Consider the following 19106-nt stretch of genomic DNA (forward strand, 5'->3'; position numbering starts at 1 on the left):
GTTGTGGGAATTGTAGGAGTCTTATGAATGTAAGGGACAAAAAACTACCAGGGGTTTGACTTCAGGAATGGCTGGATCCAGAGGCTCAAAGAATGTCACAGGTATCTCTCTCCATCTCTCAGTTTATGTTCCCCAAGTTGGCTTCATTCTTGGGCAGGCTCTCCCTACACGGTAGCAAAATGGCCACTGACAGCTCCATGCCTACATCCTACCAGCTTAACCTCGCTGGTTTAAAGAGAGCCCTCTTTCCCCATGGCTCCTTTCATGGGCCCAGCTGGAGGGATACTGTTAGCATTCAAACAATTTAGGTGGGCTGAGGATGTGAGGAAGGGTGGATCCCCAAAGGAAAGTCACGGTGCATCCCCAGGAGAAGGGGAAGTGGCATCTGGGTGGGCAAAACAGCATCGTTACAAACAGGAGTCAGGTTGCAAGGGCTTGAGAGCAGGCAGTGGTGATGAAGGTGTAGAATGTCTGCAGGGAAAGGAAAAGAGGAAATAGGACAGTGGTTCAGCAGAGACCACAAGATCAGGTTGGCTTCCTTTTTTCCTTTCTTTGGAGCCCTGGTGGTGCAGTGGTTAAAGCATTCGGCTGCTAACTGGAAGGTTGGTAGTTCGAGCCCACTAGCCGTTTTGTGGGAGAAAGATATGGCGGTCTGCTTCCTTGAAGATTACAGCCTTGGAAACCCCATGGGGCAGTTCTACTCTGTCCCCTTGTGTCGCTATGAGTTAGAATTGACTCAACGGCAACTTTTTTTTTTTTTTTTTTGGTTCTTGTCCTTTAGGTAGGAGAGATTTATGCATGTCTGCAGGCAGAGAGAGGAAAGTGCCAGTGGGGAAGGAGCAATTGAAGATTCTGGACAGGAGATAATTGATGGCGCCAGGCCCCTTAGGAGACAGGCAGAAAATGGAGTGCAGGGTATGGTAGGATATGAAAGGAGAAAAAACAGAATGCCAGTGTCGTCAGCTGCTGTTTTTCCAGAATGACACCCCTTAGGTGGCGGTTAGCCATGACGTGGTTGTGAGGACAGGCTGCTGCTCGGTGCGCTCACAGGGGCCTTTATATTCTACATGGAGAGCAGGGCCTTCAGTGCTGTCTCTCCTTCCCTCCAAGGGCCAGGCCACATTCTTGAGATGCTCAGGACACAGGCTTCTGCCCTTGGAGCCAATTTAAGCCACGAGGAGATGTGAATTCCTTACTGTCTTAGTTAGCTAGTGCTGCTGTAGCCCAAATACCACAAGTGGGTGGCTTTAAAGAACAGACATCTATTTTCACACGGTTCTGGAGGCGGAAGTCCAAATCAAGGTCTTGGCCTTGTTGATTACTTCCTTGTCAGTAGCCCCAGGCATTCCTTGCTCTTCCTTGGCTTGTGGATGATTTCTCACATGGTGTCTGTCTTACCCGTGGATGTCTCTGTATCCGTTCTGCTCTTTTTATCACTCAGAGTGATTAGATTTAGAACCCACCCTACTTGGGTATGACCTAATTAACATAACAAAGAAAACCTCATTTCCAAACAGGGTCTTATTTAAGGTATAAAAAACCAAAACCAGACCCATTGCCAGCTGAGTCAGTCCTTCCTCATAGCGACCCTATAGGATAGAGTAGAACTGCCCCATAGGGTTTTTAAGGAGCAAGTTGATGGATTCAAACTGTCCACCTTTGGGTTCACAGCCAAGCTCTTACCTACTGCGCCATCGGGGCTCCAGTGTTCAAGGTACAGGGCCGGACTTTCAATGCATTTTTTTGAGAAGACCTAATTCAGTGCATACACTTCCCTTGTACTCATACCTGAGTCATCTGCTTTCTGTAATAACATGTTTTTCCTGATGATAAAAGTTAATACCAACTCCACCTAGGGAACTTAGAAGAGAAAGTTACAAAGAAGAAAATAAAAGCCTTTCATACTCACCACTCAGAAATGGTCCCTATTAACACATTGGTACATGTCACCCATCCTAGGATATGCTGTGTCTAAAATTGCATAGCTGGGTATTTTCAGTTCAACGTTCTTTCGTGAGCATCCCACCTGCCATTAAGTACTTTGAAAACACCGTTAGAATCACGTGATTGTGACAGCCTGAAATGCTGACGCCAAGTTGCTGACTCAGACACCAGAGCAGGAGCATTGCCACCAGTGAGGTGAGCTTCCGAGGTGGTGAACAACTTCTGGTACAGTTTCTAGTAAAACAAAATAGTCTTCCCTTGATTTGCATGGTAGTTGCATTCTTCAAAAATTCTGTGTATATCAAAAAATACTTTGTGTGGTGTTAAACAGCCAGGTACTAGACTTAAGCCATCATAAACCATTTTTTACTGACCTGAATGTTCGGGGGGATGGTCCAAAGTTGTGTGAGACTCAAGACCATGCTTGGTTGACCAACTGTCCCATCCTCAAAGGATATTAGCATACCTGCCCCCACCCACCAAGGGCTAGTAGGACACTGAGACAGCCAAGAACAACACCACTGGTTTCCAGAACGCCCCCTGGAGGGTGGCCCTGGCTGGCTGAGAGCCACTGAATGAGATGGTCTCATGTGTCCTTTTCTTCCAGAAGACGCCGTGTCCACCCAGATCCTGCCATGGTCCCTGTGGCGCAGCGAGCAGGAGCACATGCTGCATGAGTCATGGAACTCCCTCAGTGCCTTTGACCGCTCCCACCGGGGGCGCATCTCCAACATGGAGTTCCAGGGAGACATCCTGGATGCATTCCTGCAGCAGCAGAGAAGCAGCCGGCAGAATGACCTGCTATCTCCCGGGAAGGAGGAGAAGCCAGAGCCACTGCAGGGCCAGGATGACTGCTCCGTAGAGACAGACGATGGCAGTGACTTTAAAATCCCCGTCTTGCCTTATGGACAGCACTTGGTCATCGATATCAAGTCAACATGGGGGGACCGACACTACGTCGGCCTTAATGGAATAGAAATATTCACTTCCAAGGGCGAGCCGGTGCAAATCCTGAACATTAAAGCAGACCCCCCTGACATCAATATTTTACCGGCATATGGGAAAGACCCCCGTGTGGTCACCAACCTCATCGACGGGGTAAATAGGACCCAGGACGACATGCATGTTTGGCTGGCGCCCTTCACGCCAGGCAAGTCCCACTCCATTGCCATTGACTTCATGCACCCTTGCCAAGTCGCCCTGATCAGGATTTGGAATTACAATAAATCGCGGATACATTCCTTCCGCGGCGTGAAAGACATCACGATGCTGCTAGACACGCAGTGCATCTTTAAAGGAGAAATCGCGAAGGCCTCGGGAACCCTGACGGGAGGTACAGTATGTCTGTAAGATTGCTTTCTGAGCCCCTACCTGCTACTCGCTGAGGCTGGGAGGGAAAAACAGACCCACTGGCCAGCCAATGACCCATCGGTCTCCCCTCTTTCACACCCCTGGTCTGCTCCTCACCTTTTGCAGCCTGAGTGTGTGGGAGCTGACCTCATACATCTATTTAAACCCTCAGTTAGGGGCCTGCCTTAGTCAGGTTCCCTGGAATCTGGGCCTGGGAAGGGGGATTGCTCTGCAGGTGATTTATGGAGGGAGTACTCACAAGAGAATCATGCGGGGCAGCAGGAGCTATGGGATATAGAACGAGGAGAAACCCAGCAAGGATATGGCTGCAGGGAGGCCCAGCCCAGCCTGCTCCATGGGAGCTCTGGGGCATCAGGTACAGGGCTTGTCCTGCCTTTTAAGACCAAGGAGCTGGACCTCTGTACCCTGCGGCCAGTCAGGCATCGGTACTAGGCTCCCCAGAGCTCTGTAAAAGGGGCAAGCACACATCTAGGTGGGCACCAGCTGCTTCTGCTGCAGTCTCATTCACACCTAAGAAACGTCACCTGCTTGATGACAGGTCACAATGATTCTCATTAGATTAGGTCCCTTACTTAGACTTACATGGCTCTTATAGTCCCTGAATTCCACTTGCAAACCCTTGAAGAATAAGAAGACTCAGGAATCAAGAGCTGCTAGTGGGTCAGGATTTTATAGTGCAAGGTTGATGGGTTTATGTTCTTGACCTAAAAATCACTGGGCTTGGGGGAGAGTTGACCCTCTGCCTTTCTGGTAACTCTTTCAGCCCCAGAGCACTTTGGAGACACTATCTTATTCACCACCGATGATGACATTCTCGAAGCTATCTTCTGCTCTGATGAGACATTCGACGTGGACACGGAGAGCCTGTGCAGCCTGCAGCACGAGGAGGCGCTGAGGAGGCCCAGCACGGCCGACAGCGAGGGTGACAACAGGCCTTTCACCCAGGCTGGCCTGTGGGCTGACGCCCTGGTAAGACTGGAGCTGGGGGTGGGGGCGCCCCTAAAGAAATTTCTTCTCGTAACTCACAGCAGAGCAGGAGGAACTGAGACGGATATTCTTTAAGCTGCTGGTGCTGCTGTTTTGACATTTCCCGTTTTTCTACTTCATTTTTTGTCTTGTATGTCATATTTCATTTTCTAATTATTATTATTATTATTTTTTTTAACCAAAGTATTCAAATTTTAATCAAAGCCGAGAGAAGTCAGCTTTGTGTCATCTCTGTAATTTGGAGGCCGGCCGTCTCGGGGGAATTTTTGCTCTGGGTCACGTTTTGATCACTCCCTGTTGTTTTTGATGGGAAGATTAGAAATGCTTTTAATAGGCAGACTTACAATTAAAATAATGATCATCCCGGCTGTGATTTATGAGCATGGATTGTGATCCAAGCTGGTGCACAGGCGTTATCGGGTGGAACCCTCATGACAGCCCGTGAATAAAATAGAAACTACTAATACTTCCATTTAGGAAACTGAGACTCAGCCAGCTCGCGTGACTTGCCCAAGGTCACATAGTGAGAGAGTAGCAGAGCCAGGCCTTAAACACAGGGCTGCCTGATTCCAAAGTCTATGCTTTTAATTGATGAACAGATTTTTTGAAATGAAAGATGACCTTCAGGGCAAGGGTCAGTCCACAGCCAAGGACTAATAATGAAGGTGAGGAGACCCCAGGGTCGCCGGGGTTGTTCTAGAAGCTAGAAGGAGAAAGGGGAGATGGTTAAAGAGGGTGGAGGAGAGGCTGGAACAACTGGAAACCAAAGGAGGGAAGATGGGCTGGGGGCTCGCTGTGACTGAGGCCAGGCAGCAACAAGGCCCATAGATCCCACGATGTTCACTGGGGGCCGCCAACCGTATGCCACCAGGGTGGGCGGTGCCTGGTGCAGATGGTGGGGAGTGGTGGGGACACCTAGCTGGGCGTGTGTGTCCCTCCCCACTGCTGAGGAAAGCAGCTGCCACTCTGCCCAGTTAAGAGTTGCTCGTGTTATTGCTAGTTCTCCTGATTTTTCCAAGAAAGGCCAAAAGCCTGGATTTCTTATGTAAAAACCCCCAGTTTTAAAAGGTTGGCAGCTAATTCAAAATGTTTCCAGACCTTTTGTGGACCATAAAACATGCCTGTGGTCTGGATTTGAGCCGTGGTCTCCAGGTAGGAGTTGATCTTGAGGACTTGCATTCTCCCAGCATTTTCCTTCTAAGCGAATCTCTAATGGGACCCAATCCTGCGAGGGGCAGGGAGGGAGCACTGTCTCCACCTTAGAGATGAGGCAGGGCAGGGGAGACCTAGGTGGTGTGCCTGGAAATCACCATTCGGAATGGGGGCCGGTAGGGATCTCCACCCCAGCTGTCTGAGATCCAGGTCTAGTGCACCCACCAGAGGGGTGCCCAGGAGACTCCATGGAAACAGGGCCTAGAGAGGCACCGTGGGCCCCAGGGCAGCAGACTTCCCAAGGGCTGGGGCTGCTCAGTCTCAGGGGTGCTCGAGCAGACCCCTCCCCACCTGGGGGCAGGGCCTGAAGAAGCTGTCCCTTGGGGCTGGCTGTGGGCTTATCAGGTTGTCATTGGAACTGGAGCTCCATGATCTGGACAAGGGACTTCACTTCTTTTTGCATCTCAACTTTGCCATGTATAAAACAGAAAAAGTGCATTGGCCTTTTTGCCTTACGGTGCAGAGATCTAACAGGCAAAATTATCTATGAGACCCTTTCCCTATCTCAACAAGCAGGGTGTGGCAGCCCACTCTTGACTGTCTATAGGACAGCTTCTTTATCCTGGTTACGCATGGGGATTGCCTGGGGACCTTTAAAAATGCAGATACCCGGGCCCCATGCCTAGAGATTCCATGAATGGCTAGGGTTGAGAACCACCATCTATAGTTGGAGTCCTCCCTTCCTCTCTTCTCCCTCCCTCCCTCCTTACCCTTCTTTCTCCCTTCCTTCCTTGTTCTCTTTCTCTTACTCACTAGGTTAACATTTTGTTGGGTTATTTCCTATTCAAAGAACATCTAAACTTCAAGCCTCTCCCCTACCAGTAAGAACTACTGGCAAGGACTCAAACCCAGGCTTTCTTGGCCTGCCCATATTTATAGTCTTGGAGCTTCCATGAAGGCAGAAAGTGTGAGGAAAGACACAGGGACTTACCTGGGCATGGGGTGGGCGGCCGGCCAGCTATGTGGGTATCATTAAAATCACCTTTTCTTCTGCTTCTCCCCCAACTGGTGTGCAGGTCCCGGATCCAGAGCTGTCGCCCAGTCCACCCATCCCTGAGGTCACCACACCAGAGCCAGGCGTCTACCATGGGCTCTGTGAGTATCCTCGCCAGGGGCAGTGGCAGGAGGAACTTCAGGGGCAGGGGGAGAGTTGTGGCCACTGGGAGCAGGACTTACTTGGATAGTCGGGCAGGTTATACTCTGCTCAGAGACTCCAGGTAGGGGCAAGTGGGGCTGAAACCAGCCTGCGTGTGGCTCACTGGCCCTGGCAGGGCTGTGTCACTTCAGAAGAAGGGCATCTCTTTGCAATTTGCCCTCCCAGAAGGACAGTTTTGCATTTCGCGTGTAGATGCCTTACGTTTTCACTGTGGCCCTGACCTGGGAGGCTGCAGTTGGATTCCAAAGCATAGAACAAGAGGCCATAAGAGCCAGAAGGGACAGAGGCATCTGCCAGTCCAGTGGTTCAAGTTCAAGCTGTCTCTTCACACCCCGCCATAAAGCTTTACACCCTACCATAAGGCAGACACATGAATAAAAAGCCTGCTCCCTCCTGTTCCAGGTAGGCTGGGCTAGCAGGACTACAGGCCAGGCTACCAGGGTCTCTAGTTTCTCAGAAGAAGGCAAAAACTAGATTTTGATGTAAAATTCCAATTAAAAAAAAATTTTTTTTTTAATTATACTTTAGATGAAGATTTACAGAGCAAACTAGTTTCTCATTAAACAATTAATATACATATTGTTTTGTGGCATTGGTTGCCAGCCGCATGACGAGCCAATGAAATGTACTCCCAAGTCAGAAAGAGAGAGTAAGTTTATTAGGAGGTGACAGCAACGGAAAGCCCAACAGCAACATTGGCTGTCTTCACTGAGTCCCGAAAGGCAATTTTATATTAAAGCTTATATATTGTTGTTGCACAGGTTACACAGTGTCTTTAGGTATGTAGCCCATAAATGGCTGGATGAGTTATACATTACAAGACAATTAAGAGAGACTCTTTATCAGACTAAAGAAATACATGCCAGACATCTTCTTATCAGACTAAAGAGATACATGCCGACATCTGGACTCTAATCTTTGTGTTGGGGGTCATAAGTCACAGTTGACTGAACAGAACAAAACAAAGTTATTAACAAAAATATGCGGAAAGGAGAAGACAGGCAAAAAAAGCTTATAAGTTATTTAGAGTATCCTCACGGTGTTAGTTAAGTCAAGCTCTCAATCACTCATTTTGAATAGGAGAAAACATGTTGCAAAGTATTAAGGTCACAGTTTCCCCATTACAAGCTTTCTTGTCTCCTCTTACCTTCTTGCCCTTGCTCCTGGGCTGGTATGCCCATTTAGACTCATTTTATGGGTCTGTCTAAACTTTGGCTGAAGGGTGAACCTCAGGAGTGACGTCATTACTGAGTTATAAGGGTGTCCAGGGGCCATACTCTCGGGGTTTCGCCAGTCTGGTCTTTTGTGTGTGTGTGTGTGAGTTAGAATTTTGTTCTACATTTTTTTCCAGCTCTCCCTAGGACCCTCTATTGTGATCCTTGTCAGAGCAGTCGGTGGTAGTAGCCAGGCATCATCTAGTTATACTGGACTTAGTCTGGTAGAGGCTGTGGTAGTTGTGGTCCATTGGTCCTTTGGATTAATCTTTCCCTTGCGTCTTTGGCTTTCTTCATTCTCCCTTGCTCCAGACGGGAAAATCACGATTTTTAAATGGTGATTAATTTTCTAATGTTAAAACACCAAATGAGCCAAATAAAACCCACATTGTGCATTCAGCCAGCAGGCTGCCAGTTTGCATCCTCTGAGTAAGGTGTCAGCCGTGACTGTTCTTCTCTCTTCATTTTCCACTTACCCTTCCAGCCAGGTCCTCTCTTAATCCCTGCATGTCCACATTAGTACTACTGCGTCCTAGGGAATCTCAGGCCCAAAGCCACAGCTGACTCTGTGATATCCTTGCTAGTTCCCTGTTAACAAGGTTCTTCTGATTCGCTCATTATAGCATCACGTCCCTGCTATTTCTTTCCCTGTGCATGTCACCCGCTTCCAGTTATCTTCTGAACACCCAGATGTGACATTGTCATGCTCCCTCTCCCACCACCCCACCATCATCTCTACAACATGTCCAAGCCCTGGCCTTATCTCTGGCTGCATCCCCTGTACCCCCATTTCCTGAACCCTCGCAGGTGTGAGTGCCAGCTGCGCCTTTGGCTGGCATACCCTTCCTCTCCATCTCTGCCTGTGGAAGACCCCTAGACTCTGAGATGGGGGTAATATGCAGGGAGATTATTGGGGGTGCTCATGGGATCTACACCTGCCGCGGAAGGGAAGGAAGCAGTGCTGGGCAGTGAAGAAGTTGGGCTGTGGCTGCTGCGCAGTTACATCCAGGCCTCAGCCGGCCCCACAGAGAGCTCTGAAGCAGGGCTGACCCTTCAGAGTTCTCCTGAGTTGAGTGAGGAGGCTGGACCTCAGTAGTCATGGCCTTTTGCAAGGAGGCTCTCTTCAGCCAGGGGTAGTCACAGTCGGGCGGATGTAGCTGTGAACCATCAAACAACCACCAGCACTCCCAACCCTAGAGGAATGAGCCCTCAGGCCTGGGGAAGAAGTGGGGTCCTTCACACTATCTCCTTTAGGCCTGCTGCAATCCCAAATCCTCCCCAGGAAGTCTTCCTGTTATCCCCATTGAAAAGTCCTCTCTCTGTCACCCGCTCCAAAGGAATAAATTATCTCTTAGAAAGAGAAAGTTGCCTTATTTTGAATCCCTCCAGCCCCGTACATTCCAGGACACTCTCTCAGTGGACTTTAGAACAATACAGTAACTTAAAAAACAGCCTAATGCTAGGCGAGAGCCTGGCTACCAGCTCAGAATTGTCTTCTGTTCAGGCTCTGTGTCATGGCCTTTCCCTACCTTACCTTGTGAAACACAACAGCCTCAGAGGTCAGCTCTTATTAGCCCCATTTTCCAGTTAGGTTAGGAAATTGAGGCTCAGAGAGATTGAGTAACCCACTCAAGGTCACACAGCTTGTGCTGAGCCAAGAATGGGGCCAGGCGTGTCTGAATCCAGAACCCATGTCCTTGCCTCTCTGCCACACTGCCTTGGGGCACTGCTTGGGGATTGGTCAAAGACTGCTTCTCATCAGAGGTCTTTGTGCAAGAGTCAGATACCCCCACTAGGCTACAAGGAAGACAGTAACCATTACTTGTTCAGTTTGGTCTCCCCTGCATTGGTCAGGATTCCTTTTCTTCATTTATTTTTAAGCAACAGAAACTGAATTCAAACTGAGTTAAGCAAAAAAAAAAAAAAAAAACGGGGGGGGGGGTGGGATTTATTGGCTTATGCAACTGAAAAGGTCAGGGTTGCTAGTTTCCAGAATGGCTGGATCCAGGTGTGCAAATGGTGTCACTAAAACTCAGTGTTTCTCTGCATCTCTCTGCTGTTTTCTTCTCTCTTTCCTTTCTCCCATCCAGGCTTTGTGCACAAGAGAGCTCCTGGAAGCTCCGGGTTTGTATCCACCTTAGACCCAGCAATTCTAGATAAAAGAGAACTTCCATTTCCCAACAGTTCCAACATTCATCTGAGTTAATCTTCTTGGCCTAGCTTGATCATGGCCTGTCCTTGAACTGTGGCTCACTGTAGAGGTGGGGGGTGAGGGAAGTTCCTGGGAGATGGAAAACATGACCTGGCCAGTCCTGGGTCATGTGCTACCCTGGAGCCAAGGTGAGGGGTCAGAACCTGAGCAGTGTGCACTGAGTGTAGGGAGGCTTGCCAAGGGAAATCAGAGTGCCGCCACCACAAGAAGAAACGAATACTGGCCAGGCAGAGGCAACCAGGGTCCCCTTCATTTGATGGCATCCCCAAATATGCTGCTCTGTAAATGTCTCTCCCACCGAACAGGCTGTTGACCTTTCTCAGAAATGTTATTTCAATGCCTTGGGGAATTTTGCCCTGGAGTCAAGCTCAGGGACTTTTTGGTGAAATGAAAGTATGACTTCTCTTGTCATCTCAGTAGGAAGGCAGAGGGGCCTCACAGCCAAGCATTCTGCACTTGTTTTGAGGCCTGTTATTTCTAAATCTCTCTTCTCTGAACCCTTGGCTTTTTCCTCACTGTTTCCAAAATCCAAAACCTGCCTCACCAGCCCGTGCAAATGGAGAGAGCTTTAATAAAGTGACCCAGGGGGATGCGTTGGGGTTGGCAAATACGACCAATCCTATTAATGTTTTGAAAGGGGATCTATGACTTGCTAATTTGCAAATGACACTAATTTTGGAAGTTTTGCAAATATCAGCGGTGGTGAATAGGAAGGGGGCTGAGAGGCTTGAAGCACAGAGGAGAAAGAACAAAATTAATTTCCATTTGTATAAATACTGATACACCAGAGGAAAATGAATATAGAGCACAGATATTAGCTCAAAAAGGAAAGCAGTCACTTTCAGAGCGCCCCCAAATTAGATATGGAACTGCGGTGTTTTGCCAGGCCCACAAAGGGGTGTCAGACCCACGGCACCATCTTGTTTGTTTTCCTAAGGGGAGGTGGCGTTTCTCCCTCCCCACTGATCCCTCTCATCCAAATCCAGGCTTCCTCCATCTCAGGAAACGGTACCCTGGCTACTCTGTCACTTGGGTCAAAGCCTCTTTTCTTTCCCTCACTACCATATCCAGGGCATTGAGAAGTCCTGGCAGTACTGCCTCCAAAACAGATCCTGAATCCATCCACTTCTGTCTTTTCATCACCACCACCCTTGTCCAAGTGTCCTGTAACAGCTGCCTCCTCAGCCTCCCTGTAGAGGTCACCCTCCTGTCCTCCCTGCAGCAACCCAAGTGAGCTCGCTAAGATGCAGATCACAACATGTCACTGTCCTGCTGAAAAGTGTAACCCCCCAGCAACTTTCCATTGCACTGAGAAGAAAACCCAAACTTCTGGTTGTAAGCTAGCCTCTGCCCAGCTTTCTGATCTCATTTTCCTCCACCTTCTCCTTCAGTGATTTGGTTCCAGCGGTGGGTCAAATTTGTTCCCATCTCATGCCCTTCGTCTTTGCTGTTCTCTCAGCATAGAAAGACCTTCTTTCAGAAATGCAAATGTATGGTGGCTAAGTCTCAGCTCAGATGTCACCTCCTCAAAGAGGCCCTCCCTGATCACCCCACCCCTACCCAGTTACTCCCCAGCCCGTATCTGTTTTATCTGTCATGGTATTCCACGTGTCTGTGGAACTGTCATATTTATTTATATGCTGTGTGCATATTGTATGTCTTTGCTGGAACGAAAGCTCTTTGGGTCCATAGATTTTGGTGTCTTGTTTACCCTTGTAAACAGAATGAGACCTGGTACATAGTAGGTGTTCAATAAATGTGTGTTTGCCCTTGACTGTGGATTTGGTGAAACCCAGTAGTTTTGTTTTGGCTCATTCACTCGTGGATATCTACTGAACACCTACTTGTCAATCAATCATTTATTTAAAACAAAAAAACCTGTCCTGAGCACCTAATTGCCAGGCACTATTCTAAGGGGCAGAAACCCTGGTGGCATAGTGGTTAAGTGCTACAGCTGCTAACCAAAGAGTTGGCAGTTTAAATCCACCCGGTGCTCCTTGAAAACTCTATGGGGCAGTTCTACTCTGTCCTATAGGGTCGCTATGAGTCAGAATCGACTGGACGGCACTGGGTTTTTATTCTAAGGGGCCCTGGTGGTACAATGGTTAAGTGCTGGGCTGCTAACCAAAAGGTCAGCGGTTCAAACCCACCATTAGCTCTGTAGGAGAAAAGACCTAGCGATCTTCTCCCATAAAGATTACAGCCTAGGAAAACCTGTGGGGCAGTTCCGCTGTGTCCTTAGGATAGCTATAAGTCAAATCAACTCCACAGCACACAACAACGTTGTAGGCTTTGGGAATACAGCAGTGGACAAAACCAACAGAGTCCCTCCCTGCCTTCAAGAAGCTTCTATCCTAGTGAGGGAGACAGACAAAAACAAGCAAATAAATGTAGACTGTATTGTCTTTTTTTTTTTTTATGTTGTCAGGTAATAGTAATTGCTATGAACAAAAACTGAAGCAGGGTAAAGGCGTAGAGGTTGGATAGTTAGAGAAGCCTTCTCTGAGGAGAAGACATCTGAACACAGACCCATGGTGAGAAGTAGTACTACATCAGTTAATGTTTGCTACTGAACAAACCAACCCAGAATGTAGTAGCTCAAAACAGCCCCCGTTTGTTTAGCTCATCACTTAGTGCACTGGTTGCACTGGCTTGGCTGGGCCCTACTGGGCATGCTTATGTGTACAGTCAGCTGGCAGGTGGGTTGGCAGCTAAATGATCTAGGACAGCCTCACCCACATGTCCCTCTGCGGAGGAGCTGTTAGCCAAGTGATGGGCAACTGGACCTCAGGTCTCTCTCATCATCCTACAGACCAGCCTGTCCTTCACTTGGCGGTCTCAAGAGTCCAAGTGTAGAAAGAGAGGATAAGACCCAGTTCACAAGAGCTTTACGAGCCTCTCTTGTACCACATTTTCTACTGTCCTGTTGGCCAAAGAAAATCACATGGTCCACATTCAAGTTGTGGAGAAAGCCTCCATCTCTGGACGAGGGAAGTAGCAAAGGCACATGGGAGAGGAACAAGGACATGGGTAGGAGGGATGTGTGGCCATTTTTGTACTCTACCAAGGATTTAATTGTGAGAAGATAGAATGAGCTTGGTACTCTGCTGGTCACATGTCTTTTTCGTCTGCCCTGATACTCAGAATTACCTTGGCACCATAGACAGCAGGGGCTTTGGAATTACAAAAATTATCCTGGAAAATGACAATGGCATAGGAGAGAAAACCAAGCTCCAGGGAGATTAAGTGACATGGCCTCACTTTGTAGCCACAGGGATGTCCTTTAGCCTCTCTGGGCTTCTGGTTCTTCAGGTGAACTGAAATGGGGTGGGACTAGCTGTGTCCAGGGCTCCTTCTTCCAGCTCTGCAATGCAAGGTTCTGTGAAAGTTGTAGAGTGTGAATCTTTTTAGCTCGACCACCCAAAATACTGAATAGTTAAAATAGGCTACCCTTGCCCCAAGGGTAGGAGAGTTCAATGGGCTTGGTCCTGCTCTAATGGGGAGATCCTTAAGGAAAGAAGTTCCAGCCAGACATCTGATAGGGCTTGGCCAAGAGATGCATTAGGTGTGAGCTCTCTGGGCAAATGAATGACTCACCTGAGCCATCTTGTCCCAGGGCCACAGGAGGTCATTCTAAATGGTCTCTGATGCAGGAGGGATAGGATAGGGGCAAAAGGATGGAGGTGTCACCATAGGTCACGTCCTTTACCCTGAATGAAGCCTTATTAATCCTCATGAAGGTGGTCAATTTGCATAAAATGTTGATGTCCAATGTGTGGCTTACTGATGTAACTGCCTCCATTTAGTTGTTGAATCATTCAGTCTGTACTGAGCTCCTGCTACGTGCCAGGCGTTATGGGGACACAATGGGCAAGAAAAGCAGATGAGGCTTCTGCCCTTGGGGCGCTGTCTGACAGGGCAGACGGATATTTACCAAAGGTTCACAAGATCACAGTGGTGACCAGGGCTTGGAAGGGGAAGGTTACAGTGACGTGACAGGCTGTGAACAGAGGGTTGACCTGGTCAAAGAAATCAGGAGAGCTTCCCTGAAGCAGCAAGCCAGGATCCGAAAGATGAGTACAGGTAAAGCAAGCCACACGAGTTCCAGAGGAAGAAGACAGTATGTGCAAAGGCCCTGTGATGGGAGAAAGGGATATATGTATATGCAACTGAAAGACAGCCTGGGTGGTTGATGTAGGGGGGTCCCTGGTACAGAATGAGGCTGCAGAAGTCACTAGAAGCCAGGTGGGCGAGGTCTTGTTGGCCAAACAGCATGGGAAGCCATACAGAGGTATTCCACATGAGATGGGCTGACATGGTCTGGTAAGTGCAAGAACCCAAGGCCATGTGCAGGCTTAACCAGCACTCCCTCACTCATCCTGCAGATGTTTCCTGAGCCTTGACAAGGCTCTGGCCCAAGAGCCTTGGAGAAGAAAGGGCAGAGCCCGCCTCAAGACACTCACAGTTGAGGCTGTCTTCAAATGGTACCTGTCTCTGGAGCTCTGGTACTCACGGACTGCTCTGCTTCCTGTTATAGGCCTTCAGCTGAATTTCACTGCCTCCTGGGGGGACCTGCACTACCTGGGGCTCACAGGCCTGGAGGTGGTGGGCAGGGATGGCCAGGCACTGCCCATCAGCCTGCACCAGATATCTGCCTCCCCCAGAGACCTGAATGACCTCCCCGAGTACACCGATGACTCCCGCACCCTGGATAAGTAAGTATCCACAAGCAGCTTCACTTTCCCAGCAGGGGCTCAGGGACCCTGTTCTGCATCTTGACGTCAGGCACAAACATCAGCTAGCACTTCTCGTGTCACCTCCTAGCAGCCACGCTGTGAGGTCTGTGGTCTTCCCCTTTGACAGTCAGGGGAAACCAAAGCTCGGGGAAGGGAGATGGCCTTCCCAGGGCCACACAGCTAGAAGTGGCCAGTAGGACTCAAAATGGGTCCTTGTCCTTGCAGATACAGCGGTGGTCTTTGTGTTCTCCATTGTGACTAACACAGTGCCTGGCACACAGTATCCACTTGGTTAGCCCTCCCGTGGGTGGCTCTGCATTTAAGCATGCATGCCTCCCACCCCTCCTCCTTGAGGCTGGAGGTGAATGCTGAGCAAGCTCTGCAGGAGGCCACGGCTGCCCTTCCCTGTGCACTTGTCAGACTTCATAAGCCCAGGTTGGGTCAAGTCAGTAAGGGGACAATTGACTTGACCCAACCTGGGCTTATGAAGTCAGATATAGCATTGATCCACAGGGACCCCGTGACCTGCAGACCAGTGCTCAGCACCCCGGCTCAGGACAGCCGCTGGACCTGGGCTTAGCCTGCAGGTGTGAACGAGAGTCTAGGGAATCAGAGAGATGGGGGCTCAAATCCCAGCTCGGCTCCTTACAGGCTGACTAAGTAAGTTTCTTAACCGCTCCAAAAATAATACCTATGGTCGTAGCAACAATATTATAGTTGCCATTATCTCAGCATTTATCAAATGTTAGGGTCTGGATTATGCTAAACGGGGTATAGGTATTCATGCATTTAAGCCTCATCTCATTTTATGCATGAGGAAACTGAAGTTCAGAGAGTTCAAAACTTGGTCTCAAACTGGTTAAGTGGCAGAGTCTTGATTTGAATGCAGGTCTGTGGGATCTGTGCACTTATATTGTCTCCCCAGCCTCAGTTTCCATATCAGTAGAATAGGACAATAATTCCCATGGCTGGAAGAGGGGGAGGGGATTGTCATATTGCAGCTGTGCCGCCTGGCCTGGCCCAGAGTGCACACGGTGTCAGTGGTAGGCTCCCTTCATCATGGCCCTTATCCCCCACTGTCATTGCCTGCCCACAGGCCACTCTGACCTCTGCATCCTGGCATATCGAGCTTCCGCATGCTAAGGCCTGGAGCCCCGTAGACTCCAGGTCAATGTTTTGAACCCATCAGCCACTCCGCAGGACAAAGATGTGGCAGTCTGCGCCCATATAGTTAAAATATATATATATATAGTTACGGCCTTGGAAACCATATGGAGCAGTTCTGCTCTGTCATGCAGGGTCACTATGAGTCGGAATTGACTCAGCGTTAATGGTAATGGGTCCCAGATCAGTTTGAAGCAAATCACAGACTCGGTAGTATTTCATCTCTAAATGTTTCAGTAGGTATCTCTAAACAATAAGAAGACATAATCTCAGTATTATTATTACAGCTAAAAAAAAGCAACAGTGATTCCTTAAATTACCAGATATCCAGCAAGTGTTCATATTTCTTCTTTCCTTTTTTAAGAGTTTGTGGGCTTGAACTGAGATCCATATAGGGTCCGTATGTTGTTTATATGCCTTTTAAGCCTTCTGTAATCTCTAGGTTCCTTTTCCATCTTTTTTTCATTTTTCCTTGTAATTTTTCTGCTGAAGAAACCAGGTTTTTTGCCCTGCGGAGTCTAGACCTGACTAGTTGCAGCCCATGATATTGTTTAACCTGTTCCTTGCTCCCCAGCATTTTCTGTAAATGGTTAATTAGATCAAGAGGCCTGATCAGATTGAGGTCTGACTTTTGGGGCGAGACACCTTTATGGCTATTGCTGTGTGTTTACATCAGGACATATATAATATCTGGTTGTCAAATGACATTGATGGTCATTGGTGCTCAATGCCTAGATCCATTAACTCATTAGGGCTTGCAAAATGGTGATATTCTTTTCCTGTGGAGACCCTGGTGGTGTAGTGGTTAAGTGCTCCAGCTGCTAACCAAAGGGTTGGCAGTTTGAATCTGCCAGGCACTCCTTGGAAACTCTATGGGGCGGTTCTACTCTGTCCTATAGGGTCGCTATGAGTTGAAATTGACTCAACGCCACTGGGTTTGGTTTTCTGGTATCATTTCTTTTTCACTTATTTGCTGAAAATCCTGCCATAAAGGGAATTTTTCTCCCAAACGTTTGGTTATTATGAGGTACAATTCAAACAGGAAAGACAGGCTAAATGTGTGATTCTTTTCCTTTATCTGTCAGTTTTCACAATAACAAACCGGTTCTCTAGCGTACTCTAAAGTGTTTGTTTGTTTTTGAGAGTCATTTTAAACTCAAGGATTTAAATGTACTGTGCTTGTTGGGTCTCAATCCATTGCAGTTGTTACCCTTATCGATGCTCAAATTGCCCCTTCGTGGACACTGGGGACTTAGCCACATGGACTCCTGAGTCCTTTTAAGATAGTAATCTCTGATAACTTTCTTCTTGTCTGATGTGACAAGGTGTTCCAGGCTCATCTTGTACATTTCTTGTCCCAGACATGGCATTAGCCATTTCTCAAAAAAACCCTGGTTCATTTTAGTGGAAAATGGTATTTAGAGACCATAATCTAGCCACTAGGGATGCCCATTGCTAATGGGTTAGTCCTTGTTTCTAGGCCTTTTCATGGACAGAGGTGGGAAGTATCATTTAGATATTCTTGGGGGGATCCGTAGGGATGTCCCTGCACTGTCAACTGTAAATGCTTCAGCAGTTCTCTCTGTTTTCATAATTGGGCAACCATTTTCCTGTCCAGATGGCCCCATTTCTAAGACAGAGAGGTAATTGCTTTTGGAAGGAAAATAGAAGGTTTTCTGGTGGTAATCCTCAGTCAGCTTAGTTCCATAAACAGTGTTGTACTGCCAAGTTTCCTCAGTTTTAAGATGCCATCATTTGTAAGACACACAATCCATCAATCTAATAACAGCCTTTTGGAGAAAAAAGAAACATTACCTCCTTGGATGAACACTTAGATTGTAAGATTTATTCCAAATCCAAAACTCTAAAATATGAATATGTATTTTTTTTAAGATTTATTTTTAAGTCCAGGAAACATGGCAGCAGGCTGAGTTTCTCCCAGGTCAACACCTTGAGGTCACCAGGAGGCCAGGGGTATGGAGTAGGAGAGGCTCACAAAAATGAGGGGACAGGGTAGGGGATTGCTCAAGAGGCTGACGGTTAAGTCCCTGTCTCTGGGGCCAGGCCTCTCAGTGACATTGCCAGACACATGAACCAGAGCCAGGATAAGGGTGTGAAGTCTAGGCTAAGGCTTGCTGGGCAGATGAGGGCAGCCAGAGGCAGCATGGTCCTTGGAACAAATGTGGGCAGGGTTGAGGATAAGGCAGGAGTCCTGGAGCAGGGGGAGCCAGCAACTGGGAAAGAAGAGAGTACAATGTGGCCCAGGTGACACTTCCAGAACAGTGGCTGAGAAGTGTACAGGGTGCTGGAGGCACCCTAGTAATAGTTGGGGGTTGCCCTGGGGTACCAAGGCCAGACCAGCTCCCCACAGAGGCACTTGCCCCTTCGTGTACTTGTCCTATGCTAGAAGCTGCCAAGTTCACCCCACCGCTTTAGGATCTCTCTCTCCATCCCAAGAAAGAAAGGGTACAGGTCTTTCAAATCGTATCATAAAGTCAATGCAACAATTTTATAGCAAGTTTGGAAAATAGAGAAAAATACTCACCTACCAATCCGTCTGAGTCAAATATGGTTTCGACTTCAGCCTAATCTCACCTGGCCTTTCTCCTCCTTTTCCCACAATATAGTCAGCATTCCTGCCATCCTGTAGCCTACCTTCCTCTGTGTAGTGAAGTGAGCTCCTTTATGTGCCTTTTGTCTTGATTGTTTGGAAAAACAGCTTGAGAGATTTTTTTCCCCTAAGCCCTGAGGAATTACTTTTGCCCTAGTTTTCTACCCCAGAGTTTGTTATTTTTGTCCAGGTTGATTGGCATTTCCTAGGTAAGCTGTAAACAACTCGTGGTTTGATACTTTTTGTCTGGCTCTGGGCTGCAGCCTGCCCTGTGACTGGTATGCACATTGTCAGGGATTGGTCGATAGACTATGCAAAAGAGGTGAGTTGTAACCTGCTATGCAAATGAACTGTCTGTGGCCTATCAAGAGGGGATTGGTTAGTTTGTGTGGCCCACCCCCCGGGAGGGGCCATGCCTTGAAATTGACAAGGAATTGTGTATATAAGCAGTGGACCCCAAAGAGGTTTTTGAGACAGAAAGAAGTAGAAAGAAGCAGAA

At 48.1% G+C, this 19106-nt stretch overlaps 1 protein-coding gene across 1 annotated transcript in view; it reads left to right on the plus strand.

Annotated features, from left to right (window-relative positions):
- KATNIP (katanin interacting protein) overlaps positions 1 to 19106 on the plus strand; it is a 201643-nt gene that overhangs the window by 165435 nt on the left and 17102 nt on the right. The window contains exons 16-19 of the mRNA XM_049902788.1: positions 2552 to 3277; positions 4079 to 4284; positions 6531 to 6609; positions 14634 to 14811. Coding sequence (XP_049758745.1) covers positions 2552 to 3277; positions 4079 to 4284; positions 6531 to 6609; positions 14634 to 14811 — 1189 coding nt within the window. The remainder of the gene's footprint in view (positions 1 to 2551; positions 3278 to 4078; positions 4285 to 6530; positions 6610 to 14633; positions 14812 to 19106) is intronic.

This window comes from Elephas maximus, chromosome 12, assembly GCF_024166365.1.
Source record: "Elephas maximus indicus isolate mEleMax1 chromosome 12, mEleMax1 primary haplotype, whole genome shotgun sequence".
Taxonomy (NCBI): domain Eukaryota; kingdom Metazoa; phylum Chordata; class Mammalia; order Proboscidea; family Elephantidae; genus Elephas; species Elephas maximus.